This window comes from Mytilus californianus, unplaced genomic scaffold (genome assembly GCF_021869535.1).
Source record: "Mytilus californianus isolate M0D057914Y unplaced genomic scaffold, xbMytCali1.0.p SCAF_4, whole genome shotgun sequence".
In the NCBI taxonomy this organism is placed as follows: Eukaryota; Metazoa; Mollusca; class Bivalvia; order Mytilida; family Mytilidae; genus Mytilus; species Mytilus californianus.
This window is the reverse complement of record NW_026262690.1, coordinates 109,310,039-109,325,570: the sequence shown is the minus strand read 5'-3', so window position 1 is coordinate 109,325,570 and position 15,532 is coordinate 109,310,039. Positions and strand designations below refer to the sequence as shown.

General features: G+C 33.4%; 1 protein-coding gene across 11 annotated transcripts in view; it reads right to left on the bottom strand.

The window, feature by feature from the left end:
• Nucleotides 1-15,532, bottom strand: part of LOC127739083 (cytochrome P450 2C29-like) — a 480,581-nt gene that overhangs the window by 452,306 nt on the left and 12,743 nt on the right. For 5 of the 11 annotated variants that reach the window (XM_052250664.1, XM_052250658.1, XM_052250663.1 and 2 more), the window contains exons 2-6: nt 15,117-15,351; nt 13,551-13,665; nt 12,786-12,960; nt 11,467-11,603; nt 10,429-10,525 (exon numbers count right to left, since the gene is read on the bottom strand). The exons of 1 other annotated variant lie outside the window; for it this stretch is intronic. In XM_052250664.1, the coding sequence (XP_052106624.1) occupies nt 10,429-10,525; nt 11,467-11,603; nt 12,786-12,960; nt 13,551-13,665; nt 15,117-15,351 (759 nt within the window). Of the gene's footprint in view, nt 1-666; nt 944-7,794; nt 8,902-9,831; nt 10,039-10,428; nt 10,526-11,466; nt 11,604-12,785; nt 12,961-13,550; nt 13,666-15,116; nt 15,352-15,532 lie in introns of those variants that run through there. 5 more of the 11 variants (XM_052250660.1, XM_052250659.1, XM_052250657.1 and 2 more) reach the window with 3 other exon arrangements.

The following is a 15,532-nucleotide window of genomic DNA, read 5'->3' as shown; positions in this document are numbered from 1 at the left end:
ATTCAGTAACGTCACACGTTTTCTGTCAAATTCTAAGCGTATTGGTCAACTTTGAAGCAATTTATCTAAAACACAAGGATGGTGACTTATGTGTTTCTATACATGCATGAATTCAGTATACAATCCTGGATATTATGTTAGTTTTTAGTCTTTTTCCGTATATAAGAACATAGCCATCCAATCAAAAATCTAAAAAAATAAGTACAAAACACGGCATTTTCACTATATATCTATGTAAATTTGTCGCCAAAATTGGCGTTTCTCATGAAAATTACAACAAAAAATAAGCGGTGACCCGCATTTTTTATTTCATATTCCGATGTAACTCGAATCAAAGTACAAACGGCCAAAAATTTTAGAAATCGGGAGATATACCATTTGGTATCAAGTTACCTTAAATGATGCTCTAGGCCGAAATATTTCAAAATCCTAAACGTATTCAAAAATTGAAGGGTTAAAGCCGGTCAATGAATCAGAGCTTTGCATGACGGAGATATATTCCTTAATTCTGAATCATTTCCAAAATTTTGTAACAACAAATTTTAATAACTTAATATCCGCATTTTCATGACAGTACCGAAGTAGAGATCGTTTCCTTTCTGTATTGGAAATCCTTAAAACATACAATTTGATTTAATTCATACGTTATTATAATCTATGATTTACCTCCTTTTACTTGTTCAGCTAATTTGATTCCTGGAATAAAGTTGGGTCTGTCTATAAATTCCCGTCCTCGTTTCTGTAGAACATCAAGCACATGTTTATGACCCTGTACAAAAACGATCTGGTATGGTCCTAAAAACATTCGAAACATTGGTCCATACTGCCTCGTCATATCCTCAACAAACTTGGCCCTCTTTGGTGTACTATTAAACTGACTTACAAGTAGAATATTTCCAAAAATAGGCCATGCTCGTGGTCCTGGAATATCTGATTTCGGACTTGTCATCAATACTACTGTCGCAAAAAATATTATTAGAAATATGAATGTAGCTGTTAGATCGATTCCTTCTAAATAGGAATATGCATATGCGATATCCATTGCAAAACAGAGAAAGATAATAAACTTGCGGTGAATACTTATGTTATCTTTGTAAAGCCTATTTACACAGTGAACTTAAAACCATAATCGTGCTGAATATTAACTTACGTAATAAAAGTATGTTCGTTGCACAAAGGATTTACCTTGAACTCCAGATCTGTTACGTGCTCAATAATAACCTTTATTCAATGACAAATATTAAGTGTCTTTAACGACGTGAATGTGCTCAATATTAATCCGCTTTATAAACTTTTGTAGGGGCTTGTTCGATACAAAAGATTTTCAATGAACTGTGTACTTACTCAGTACTTACCTAAATTTGAATATGTTTCTACTGTGACACATTTGTGTTCGTGATCGCCCTCTTCGCCCCCCTCTGGGTCCGCCACTGTTGTTGTTCGTGATCGTTGAGATGTACTATGAATTTTTAACCGGTAAACATCAGTCTTATATTACGTGTTAGACGACTAAGTGTTGGTTTACTTTCAAAATATTTATATGACATGTGTTAAACATTCATTTCACAAAAATGAGATGTGGTATGATCGATTGCTTATGAGACAACTCTCCACCACAGACCACATGACGTAGAAGCTATAAAAGGCCCCGAAATGACAAATGACTCGCAAATGTAAAACAATTCGGACGAGAAAACTAACGGCCTGATTTATGTACAAAACAATGAACGAAAAACAAATATTATATACATCAACAAACGACAACCACTGATTTACAGGCTCCTACAGGGACATATAGAATGTGGCGGGTTAACTAATTTCTTGGTGCCAAACCCTCCTCCTAACCTGGGACAATTGTGTAACAGTACAATATAATAACAAACTATAAAAATCAGTTGACAAAGGCTTAACTCTTCAGATATATACAAACAGAACAACATCTAACAAAAACACAGACCGGACGTGACAGGGTACTATTTATACATCCCCTCAACAAAAACAAGTATTGCGATTAGTGAGTATTTTAATTTAAATGTCCAGATATAACCATTGGTATAACATATCTGGACATTGCTGTTTTATATAACATGCCTACGAAGACGGACCGACCGTGTAGTACGCCATGATGTATCATTGTAGTGCATCACAGAAAGCCATGGTACAGGTGAGTGAAGTAATTTCAAGTTGCCCAAATTGAAAGTAAAATAATCAAAACTCGCCCGATTCGTTTAGTGTAAATTTCGTAACCGGCACCTAACCGCCCACAGATGGGCAGGCTTTTTAAGTGGCCTCTGTTCCCTGGTGTTTGTGTCAAACTCGCAACTCTAGCTACATAGAGTGATAAAAGCAACTCAGCAAGCTATTTAAGCAAACAATTAACATGTTGCTCGTTTGTTGTCGGTATTGAAGATAAAAGTAAAGTATTTTTCTTTATTTTTTCAAAGATAGATTTGTACAAGTTGTTATATTTGTGTTTTTATGGTATGAAACTCAGGGGGACTCAACCATGTCAACCGTCGTATAAAATAGTATTTTGAGAGGCAGCAAAACCCAAAAAATGTCCACAACGAGAATACCCTGCTGTAATTTGGTCCCATTTTCTCTCTGTTTTGGTTTGACCCCCCCCCCCCTCCTACAAAAAAGAAGATACAAAGGGAAAAATGGCATTTAAAAGAAGCATGCATAGCCACATCAAGTGGAAGTTGGGACGATATATGTCTTGTGTTTTGAAAAAGTATGTCTGCAAGTTAAAATACCCTTTTAAAAACTTATTTAGGAGTTTGTAGTTTGTCAATTACAAGGAAAAATGTGTGCCCTTATCCAACATGTAAACGTTCTCCTGTGCAAGTTAAAATTTTGGCAGTTCATCTTTGTAAAACAACATTTTGTGCCTATGTATGTTCTGGTTCGAACCCGGGTCGGGTCGGTCAAATCCAAAACTTTAAAATTGATATTTGCCACTTCTCCGCTAAGCACGCGGCAATTAAGGAGTAAGAGGAAAGACTGGTATACTCGGAGTCAATATAATGTGTCTTCCTGCGGACTGTTACCTTGTGAACTAGCATGTTAAAAATCCAGCTCAGTGTGTCGGTCTAGTACAAAGCAGGGTTTATATATTCATATTACATTTACATGCTCTCGTCCTGAATATGCATATTAATTTGCAGCTGGATGTTAAGCAGCTATCCATCATCATCGATAGCTGCGAGGGTACAGTGGTATTTGTGTGCACTCCTTATCAGGATTAATGGAGATGTGTCACTAAGTTATGTACAACCAACCACCATAGACAATCATCAACCCAACACCAAGTCTGTTATGTTTGAAATTTGTTAACTGAACATCTATGCAATATTTGCCACTGGACATCTCAGTATATAGATGAAAGAGCAAAGTAACTTTTTAATATTATTTTCATGCATGTACATGTACATTGTACCTGCATACTGTGACACATGATGATCATGTAATTCAAATGAATGATACATCTACATCATGTGTACATGATTAGAAGAAGCTTTTATTCCATTTAAAGGGCCTATAAAAACAAAATATCATACATGATGATCATGTACATGTATAAATACAAGTGTATGATCCTCACGTGTTAACATGGTTAACATTGTCGCATAATCATTTTATTTTATAATATATCTACGCCAGACACAACCAATGTTACCTATAGTTACATTCACGTCATTTGGACTCATAGTGGCCATGGATAAATGTCTCATTGGTAATCATACTACATCTCATTATTCTTATATTATCATACTTATGCCAATAATAATAAACGTTTAATTTGGTTTTGGAGAAGAAAATAGACCTCAAAATGCAGAATATGGAGTAAAACTAGAAAATATCATACTTTGTACCTTAAAACTTATATCAAAATTATCTCAAACAAACACCGAAACAGTAGTAAGAAAAATAGTCTGTTTACATGTAGATACATATATATATGTGTCATCAAAATTTGCATATTTGAGATCATTAATAGTTCTTTTAGATATGATATTACAAAGTCAAATTTTGAGGCCAATTTGGTCTATCTACTGCTTTATTATTTTCGTTTAAAAATATTTCATAAAAATATATTAAATTTTGAAATTTGAAAGAATTCTATCGAAGATATGTTAATCGTGGAAATGAGCATACATGTACATGTATGGTTCAGTAAAATTCATACCTGCCAATTTTTTCAAAATTTCCATGGTGAATTTTAAGTGCAAGATGACTTAATGGCTAATGCTCCTCTACCATTGTGTATTGTCACAAGTGTTTTTAATCTACTACTGTATTGTTTGGATGAGTATGTTTGTGCGTTAATACCCTTTTATTCATTTGAATGATTGTATAATAAAGAATTTCAAAGTTGGGTCAACATATCTCATTGGAGAAATCTCCCCATGAATTGTGAAAATTGTTACTGTTAAAGATATTATTTGACTTCCTTAGATCTAAAATTTGTTTGCATTAAAGCACTATTTCCAATAAGAGTGATTAAAATGCAAGTCTGATACAGATTGTTTAAAGTTCAAAGGAGGACAAGACTTTAATGTTTCCGTTGTACATGTAATATTTGTTTTAACTTTAAACTTTTACAGGAGTCCTTCATCACAAAGAATAAAATACTTACATCACGAGTGTCTGGATGATTTTTTTTTTTTTTTTTTAATCTTGCTTTTAGCTTGTGCACATATAATATAAAATAACCTAACCTTTTTGTTTCAGTTTAGGATGTTCGTTACTCTGTTTCAAAATAACAAGCTTTTAAAAACACTGTTATAAATTAATAGTATATAAACAAAGGAACTACATTCATATATTTAACATTGGCACCTTTTTTCTTTCAAATACTATGAAAAAAAAATAAAAAGGATTTTATAAGATTTTCTAATATGGCTTTTAAAACTATATGTTACAAAAATATGAAAAGAAAAGTAGGGGTTAGCGGGCACAATTTTAATGGCACTACCCGGATTAAATCAGAGGATTCCGAATATCTGGCAAAAATTCAAAAACAAGAGGAGCGAACATCCTTAACGTCAAACATTTAACTAAAAGGGGCTAATTTATCCACTCTAATTGACAGCTGATTTCTCCATTGCTTTTTAAAACAAATGTGTATTTTAAAACACACTAAATGTTGTATATATTCGGTTCACATGCATGTTGACATCGATGTGTAAGACAAACAAAATGCAATGTCAAAAAAATGTCTTTCCTTCAGAATTTAGTTCAAACTGGGTTTCATAAGGGGTGACAGATCTTTAGACTTCAAATAGTTTTTTTACTTTGAGAAACATTAATTTTTTATACTTCTGTAGAATTTATATTTGTGAATTTATCTGTTAAAATAGTCGAAAAAACGAACAGGCAATTCGCATAATTTTCAACGTATTTGGTTTTTTTTTAAAATAGCCAATTTGAATAATATTTTCTTTTATAACAAGACACATGCTGAAGACATCAATTTCTGACTCCAACTGGAAGTAAGAAACAGAAAACAGAAAATTTTTAACTTGCCGCCAATTTCATTTTCCCCCGAAAATAAAGCAACTTCAGAATGCGGGTTTAGAAATCAGCCCCATTGTTGTCTTTAGAAAGTAGCAACAACGTTCGTTTCTAAAGGCTTGTTTTCCTACTGTTTGCCTACATTTGTTTTTTCACGAAGCGTATAACCCTAATCATTCCATCATATGCTAATGCTATTGTATTTCAAGCTGACCATCGTCAAAGCATGCCGTTATTCCTAATTTACACTCATATTGAAATAATATTGAAGTTGATTTCTAAGAATTATGCGTATTTTTCGTAATCTTTTTTATTTAAGGAATGACTGTTATACTTTTTCTGTCTATGGAAAAATAACAAAATCAGATATGTGGTGTACACTACGCGGGTTATTTTAAAGTGTGCACCACATATTTTAGGTTATTTCGAATAGACAGAAAAAATATTACAGTCATTCCTTATAATTTCATTCTAAATTCAATTTTTAAGGAGTAAATTTTGAAGAAAAAAAAACGTTGGTTGTCACATGACAAAATTATGTCTATGAGCTGATAGACAAAAACACTTTCAGCCAATCAAAAAACGTGTTACATCCAAAAACAAATTATATGGTGATGTTCTATTTTGTTGTTTTGATGCACATAGCATTTTAATGATTTGTATGTTGATTAGAACGTGTGATATTGTGAAAGAAAACTCACTAAGAAACTTTACAGATGGATTTTCCAAACATAAACAGATGAAGTTTCCATGGAAACGTTTTCCGTCATATTTGCCTACTGTGCTATTATTCATAGACGTTAAAATTGACATTCATGTTAATATGTTCATAAAGTTGGGCAACCGATTTTTTCAGTTTGAAGATACTAGGAAAAATTAAGGAAACAAACAATTTGATTAAGATACACGGACAGTTTACGTTATCAATCTGTTAGCGATTAATACAACTGGACAGTTTATTCTGTAAAGCCACAGGAATCACGGTTACCATTATAAACGTTTCTTTCATAATCTGATATGGATCTAATTCTTAAGTTAAATTTATACACGGTATTTTATAACGATAAGCTTAACATCATGACCAATATAAATTCCTTTGAAATTGTGTAATAACAGTTCGTGATTTTATATATTAGTGTCTCCTAGTAGTATAGGATGCATTAAACGGTCTCATCTAGGCGGGAGATTCAGATTGGGAACTCGTGACGTCAGTGAACGAAAATTGCGTCATGTATGAAGTAATCGATGAAAGAACAGGGTTACGTTCAATGGTATAAGATCTATGCCCATGCTCGTTTCCTTTGATTTTTTTGAGTTTTTTTTTTTTTATGCATGTCCTAATTTTGTGTCATGGATGGATTCCCCAGATCTGTTCTTTTCTGTTTTGAAATTACTCTTGATGAATGGGAATACTCTCATTTCTGCAAGTATATAGTGAGTGTCTGTACAAATTCCGTACACTTTCTTAATCAATTATTTTTATATGTTTTTACGAATTTAAATCCATCCGAAGACTTTTTTCAATTATCTAGATACATGAAGCAGGAACTTTTGGCCCCCGGCTTTTGGTGGTGTCTGTGTTGCTCATTTTATTGTTTTCTATGTTGTGTTTTGGTTACTGTTGTTTGCCTTTTGGTCTTTTCCCTTTTTCTTTTGCCATGACGTTATCAGTTTATTTGCGACTTATGGGTTTGAATATCTCTTTCGCATCTTTCAACTCTCTTTTGGCTTTCTAGATTTAATAAGTGGCTAGGCTAGATATACTTTAAAAAGTCAAAATGTACGTACATCCCGCCGTACACGGCGGCTACGACATTGAACGCATCCCAGATAATGAGTTCTACGAATGCGTTAACGGGAAGGTGAACTGTGCATGCATATGCATGACGACAAGTCACGTTACCAGCAAAAATTTATGGAGGATGCCTTCTTGTACTTCTCCGACTACGTGACCTGAAGTATTTGCTTCATTTCTCCTAATGGGGATATGACTTGAGTAGAATTTTGTGGCATTTTTCGTTTTGGGAAACCTCGGTTGTGTAGGTGGTTTCAGTCGATGATGTTTGAATGCGATGAAGTCACTCAATTAGACGTCTCGTTCATTTTTTTACTTCTTTTCTGGCAAATTTATAGGAAACTGAAAATGATGACATGTTGCATATACTCTATTTGTTACCATTTTTTATTGTACATTATGAATGCAAGATAATAACTCATGTGACTTTGGTTAACCAGCTTACGTCATTAAAATTAATAATATTTATAAACATTATTATCTTAATTTAATAATATTTTATTGCATTAATCAAGCAATATGATTGGACACAAGTTATAACAACTGATATCAAGTCTTTTCCTTACATATACATTACACATATATGTGTGTATGATGACAGAAACACATTAATAGTATATAGTTTCAGCTATAGAAAATAAAGGAATCAGTCACACATTGACATGGCAACAACAAAAAATTCAAAAAAAGCATAAATATGATAAAGGCAGAAAAGACAAAACTGCTGACTTGAAATGTTAATATCTTTTTGACTCTTTAATATAAACATGTACACTCTAAGAGACTTTCGTTGCAAGCGAAACTAAAATTAGAAAGGGTTGATTCGATGCTGAAATGACAGCAGTAATGGATGTTTACAGACAAAGAATATATTAACATGATCAATATAAATTTAATCAAACATATTTGTTGTCATTCTCATTTTTCATCTTTTTTTAAAAGGCACCAACCATCTATCTTTGAAGGGGTGGGGAGGCGGGATAGAAATACATTTTTTTTAATAAATAGTTTGATTCAAAATTTCTTTAAAACATTATTTCAAAGGGGAATTGAAAATAGCAGTTCCATTGAAAATTAAGAAAAAAAAATACATTGTGTTTTAAAAAAGGATTGTTCCTAAAAAAGTAATTGTCATTCATCATTTGTTGGGAGCAAACATCTTTCAACTTAATCAAAAACAAACTTTTTTCAGTAACATACAGGAACAATATTTTTTAACAAAAAAATGTTGAATTAACTTTTTATTAAATTTCAATTGAATTTCAAACGATTGCATCCTATGATCAAATATATATAGAAAAAAATGTCACATTAATTGATACATATAAGTTCAAACAATATGAAATTAAGTACATGTATTCTAAGATCCTGTTCTGTTTGACATGTTGGATGTACACACATAACATCAATTTATCTCAAATCAGCTTTAAGTCGGTATGGCGATGGTGTCATTGTTAACCCAGTTATCCCTTCAAATGATAAGATATCACGTAGATCGACTTTAGAGAATTCAAATCTATGTAGAAGGTTTGAAAAGATCAGAAACAATTCTGACCGTGCTATCGATTCACCAGGGCAGATCCGTGGGCCTGTAATACAAAAACTAAATCAGTCAGTGAGTAAAGTAAGTAAACACATTATAAATGTTATGTCTCCAAAGAGATTTATTTTCCATTTACCTTCATCATGAATTCTCAAACCTTAACATTTAAAAGTCAGAGATGCGTAAATACACTGCAACGTTAAGATCTATATGACCAAAAAAGTCCTAAACAGAATAGCCAAATTTATCCAAGGTCAACTTAACCTGAGGGAGTTGAAACCCTAGTTTCTTAATAATTTCTTAATTTATGAACAGGTAATTTGAAATAAGCATATGGCATAAACCGTGTCGTAACCGAAGCACTAACTACGGAGCTGATGATACCATCTTGGGCTCAAAATCCACGGGCTTTCTAGATTTACGTTTATCATGAGCTCAAACCTCAACATATGACAGCCAGGGATGCGTAAATACACTACAACGTTAGGAGCTATTTGACAAAAAAGGACTCAACAGAATAGACAAATGAACAATAACCATGGGCAGGTACTTGCATTTGCAAAACAAAACTAAAATAATCATTGACTAACGATCTTAACAGCAAGTACGTAGGCAAGTGAAACAAATCTTAAATAAATAATGGACTACACTTCTCCTAACTAGACCGTACAATTCAGGTAATAAAATATTGGTAACCTTTTATATAAAGCAATTGATGAATAAATCACATTTACTCTGACCGCTGAAGAATGAAAATGACGACAGAGTAAGCTGACAATGAGTACCAAGGCACAAATAAAAAAAATATACTACCAATGTCTCGCCCAATGCAACTTTCGTTGCAAATGGCACAAAAACAAACACTCAATAAAAAATCCATTTTTTTAAATTTCAATAACACACAGGCTTGCTTCAATGCTTCTCGAAAAGAAATGTATATGTGTTTAAACTAATATTTGTTATTTAATATACGTACCTAATGAAAAAGGTATCAAATATTCTTTGTTGATTATGTCATTGTTTTGATTTAGAAACCTCCCTGGATTAAACTCCTTCGGGTCTCCCCAAATTGTTTCATCAAAATGTGCAGAGATCAGGCTTGGAATGATAATGGTATTTTTAGGTACTTTGAAGCCATTGATTGTTGTATCACAAACTGCTACATGGGGAAGAGCAAAACTAGCTGTAAAAAGATAGAAGTAAATACACATGCTACAAAAACTGCAATGTGCACAAAGCAAAAAATGGCTGTAAAAAATGAAAGTCCAAATAGTAATGTTATTTTTTTAGTTCAAATATTTAGCTTGTAGAGGTCATATCAAGTTTGTATTTACGTTCTAAAAGTATTCCACTGCTTTCGAACAATGGATAACACATTTTTGAAACCCTGATGGTAAGTGAGTACAAGAGGTTTTTGTTGGCTCCTTAATTCTTATCTCTATAATCAGAAGTACTTTGCCGTCAGTTCTGTTCACTTTTTCTATTGGATATCTTAACTTAAGTGGTTTTATTCATATCAGCCCAGTCTTTGTATTTACTAGTGATTCTGATGATTGGAACATTATTTGCCTACCTGTATTTGACAGTCTTTGTATTTCCATTAAAGTAGCCTCGGTGTAGGACAAATGACGTCTATCAGATAATCGAACCATTCTACCTGATCCTATTACCTAAAAGTAAGTACAGTGTGGTGAATTACTAATCACCTTAGTTATCACTTATTTATCATTCTCCTAAGTAGTATAAGAACTATTCACCCTTAGCGAGCATCTGGGTAGACTAGAACCAGTGATCGATCCAGAAATTTTCATAAGGGGGCCCCAATGACTGCTTTAAGAGGGGCCTGCTCAAGTCATGCTTAAGTGGTCCCTAAATAATCAACCATTTTTTTCCAACAAAAGGAGGGGGTGGGGGCTGGCACCTTTGCCCCCTTAAATCCGCCTAGGAGAACTACTCACGGAACACTTATGTAAGAAGGAACGACTTACCCTACCAAGCACCTTATTCAAAAGGACCTAATTACAATAAACGATCCTCTTAGCTAACAGGAACAGGAACTACATTCACTTATCCAGCGCTGGAATTAACAGAAACAACTTACCTAAAGAGAGCACCTGAGTTATCAGGAACACCTAACCCTTACCGAGCACTGGAGTAAGCAGGACAAACTTACCATTGCCGAGAATTGTATATATTTCGGTGGAAACATATAATAAAGCAAAGTTCATCAAATTATCAATTCTCAATTGGTCTTAAAATAGGGAAAAAACCATGGAGCACTAAACAATCATAAGTTGAAGACAAAAGACAAAAGAAATACGACGAAAAGACAAACAAAATACTACAAACCAATGAAAGGGAAAATTAAAATTCAGCAGAATGATCCAAATTAAAAAAAAAACAAGGCTTTCCTGACGAGTAAGCAGTTCCAGCTCAGCTAGTGACACAAGTCACGTTGCGCAAAACGAGCAACATGTAAAGTGTAAAGCCTATGGTAATGTAACGCGTTTATTCATTAATACCAATGATAATTCAAATACATTTTTGTCAACTATTTGTATATAGTATGTATACTAAGCAAAACATTATTTATTTGAAACATTATGCTTGCCTTTGTAATTTCTTCTTGGCACCTCTTTTGTACATCCGGGTACTGAATCATCCATAAGAATGACCAATTAAGCGTAGTTGAAGTCGTGTATGTTCCAGCAGCAAACAAATCTATGATTGAGGTTAAAAACGCCACCGCTACAATCGTAAGAGATGTATATAATGCAAGATATTCCTAAAAATAAGAAAGCTAGGGATTCGTAAAAACTGGGACAACAAAAGCAAAACAAAAGGTTATATGTTACTGACTAAAATGTAAGGATATCTAAAAGATCCTAGTTGCTAATGAATTGGAAAGTTTAATGTTCTAAGATTTTGACTTGAAGGAGATCTATGTTTATGAGAGAAGGGTGTAAGTTACTGATTACATGAAAAGTCAGGAATATGGTAGTCACTAAGTTACTAAGAAAATACGAAAACGATAGGATACAATATGCTAACTTTAAGGAAATATTACAGAAAAATCTTTCTTACCGAGCAAATAAAGTAGAAAAAGGCTCTTTTAAGTAACTATAAACTTAAAAACGGAACATTCTTGAAGAAAGGCAAAACCACTCATTTCCGAGACTAGTTGTAGATATAAGAAGATGTGGTATGAGTGCCAATGAGACAACCCTCCATCCAAGTCACAATTTGTAAAAGTAAACCATTATAGGTCAAAGTACGGCCTTCAACACGGAGCCTTGGCTCACACCGAATAGCAAGCTATAAAGGGCCCCATAAATTGCAGTTTTCAGACACAATCGAAGTTGAAGATTTTCTTGTCACTTTTGACCCTCCAATTACATATATTAATATACATGTAGCTACAAATACTTTTAAATTAGTCTTGAAATTAGGTACAATCAATGATATTTCAGAAACAATTCCAAATATTGGGTTTGTTACCAACACTGGTATATACCAAACCTGATCGTCTTTTTTTTACCTAAAAATAGTATTTCGTCGGTGTGGAGAAAAATTGAAACTCACTGGCAAGCGAGGGAACTTTGTCTCAACACTTTGTGATACACCCCGTGATTAGATTGAAACCACCACACAACACCTATTTGCCGTTTTAGAATCTAAAGGATTATGGATAATTTCCCTGTTCGTTCCCCATAATGAAATAACATCACGTCATTAGTAGAATTCCCATTGTTTAGGACGATGTAAGCCAATCACAACGTTTTGGTGTACACTTTTGAAAGTATTACCAAGAATACATTACATTCTGAAAGGGTGAATTAGTTACCACAGTACCGGTAGACAAAATATATCGTCGTATGAGTTTGAGCTATTTTGTTGGGCGCTGTAATAAAGCGTCATCTTTAAACTTACGATTCAAAACGGACGTCCTTTCACTCTCTTCTTTTTCGGCTACCAGATACATATCTATAAAGTCCCGAATGTTTTCTGGGTCAAATGACTCTCGGTGTTCGGTTATGCGTTTTTCAATATACTTTTTTAGAGTAGAAAACCCTTCACTCCTCATCTTAAGATCTTTAAAGTCTTTCTGAAACGATAATAAAATACAATATATATTACATATATATGATTAATGGTCAATGAACACATTCCCAACACTATTACGAAATGATAAGTCTGTATTAATATACTGCAGAAAAAAAACAGCTATATTGTAATACTCTCCAGTGGTGACCAATTATAAGGGCAAAACAACCCCACTGTGATACCCTAAAGTGGTTACCAAATTGTCATGTAATTTCAGTTGTCAGGAGGAATGCAAAAGGTATCAGAGTGTATTTATCCCAAATGCAAACATTTACGAAGAAATCATCAATGTCCTATAACTCCTGTAAATTTGTAAATGAAAATTGTTGTATGAATAGGTCAACTATACATGATGACAAACAGTAAGCATGAAGCTTTGAACACATGGTCTAAATGGCTAACATCAACGACGACGACACCGAAAAGCACTTTGTCATTTTGTTGATGAGAAACTTGGACAGTAATCTGACATTAGTCATATGTTTTACCTCTTATCATTTATGCAATTATACTGTATTAACCTTTAACTTATGAAAATTAAAAAGTTCTAACTATTATACAGCTATTAGATACGAGTATGCACCAAATTACCCTTATTAAATTCAGAATCGGAAATATTCCCGACGCTGATAAAGAACCAGGACCTGAAAAGATGTTGTCCATTGTCTTGATGAGTTTTTGAAGGGATTCGTTGTCATGTTTGTACCTGAAAGATAAAAATGCAACATATACGAAAAATTAACCATAAAAAATAAAATACAGGTATGTCACAGCTCTGTAATCTAGATTTGTACTTCTCTGCTATGCCGAAAGTGAAGTTTATGTCATTGATTAGAAACCGTATTTTCTTGACAATCCATTCTAATTTTATACATGTATACAGCATACTGACTAATGCAAACAGCAATTCTTGTCATAACTTAAAAAAAACCTTTTTGTCAAGAAAAAATACATAACAGATATGAATATATTTGCTAAGCTGCATGAATTACTAGGCACACAAACAGAAGGTATTTTAATGGGTGTTGACTATACTTCAAACTGATCTGCTATAAATATTATGTCTTCTCCGTGATTATATATTTAAAAGTTTGGTGACTATGTTGATCGACTCTATCGCATTAAGCATGAAATAAGGATACACCAGATAAAAGTAGATATATAGCAATTATAGATTCTTATTCTAAACTGTTCTCGATAAATAACAGGAATACGTAAAATAGATACTTATCCCATAGTGTTCTCAATTCATGACATGTGATACATAACAAGAGATGCTTATCCCATACTGTTCTCAACTCATGGCATGTGATACATTACAAGCTTATTCCACAGTTTTCAATACATTACATGTAATATATGTATAACAAGAGAATGATGCTTATCCCATACTGTTCTCAATACGTGACATGTGATACATAACAAGCGATGCTTATCCCACACTATTTTTAAATACATAACAGGAATACGTACAAAAGATGCTTATCCCATACTGTTATCAATTCATGATATGTGATACATAACAAGAGATGTTTATCCCACACTGTTCTTAATACTTGACATGTGAAACACATCAAGAGTTGATTATCCCACACTATTCCAATGCATGACATGCAATACATATCAAGTGAAACTTATCCTACATTGTTTTTAATACATAGCTGGCCATGTATTACCATAAATGCTTAATATATGAACGCTGATAATACATACGAATATGAGATTCTTTACGAAGACTGTTCAATAAATGACATGTGATACATAAGAATAGATGCTTATCCCATACTGTTCACATGGAAAGTGGTTAGGATTACTGCTCTCAATACGTAACAGGTCATACATAACAAGAGGTGCATATTCTATTCTGAGAGATGCGTATCCCACACTGCCACACTGATGGCAAAACGGGCGATGCATAAAAAGAGGTGCTTATACCACACACCTGGGTTTCATCTACCATATCTTTATTTGTCTGTGTATAGCAGACAAACAATTACCTATATCTGTTCAGGATCGATAAATAGAGCAGACAATTACTTGCATATATTTGAATATGAGGTTGAGTATGTAACACCAATAAATGGAGCAGACAACATTTTACCTAATCCGATAAAAGGCTATGCAAAACACTGGTACATGTAACAGATAAGAACTTACCTATATCCGAATATAAGACTATGTATAACATTGCAGCTAGCCTTTATCATCATTTCATTTAAATTGGTTATCTCCGCTCCTTTCATTTTTTCCAGATCGTCTGCGACATTCTGTATTTCTTCTATAATATTTTCTTCCATCGAAGATCTTCCTACACCAAAATCTCGCATTGCTTGTATTAAGAATCGTCTCCTATCCTTCCAATCATCTCCATTAGCAAACACAATCCCACTGCCTACATAAAACCAATAATCTCTATTAGAAAACACAATCCAACTCCCAACATAAACCCAACCATCTCCATTTGTTAACACAATCCCAATTTTTAACTTAATCCCAGTCAACATATTAGCTAACACAATCCCACTTCTTACATAAGACCAGTCAACTCTAGATCTTTTAGCTAACACAATACC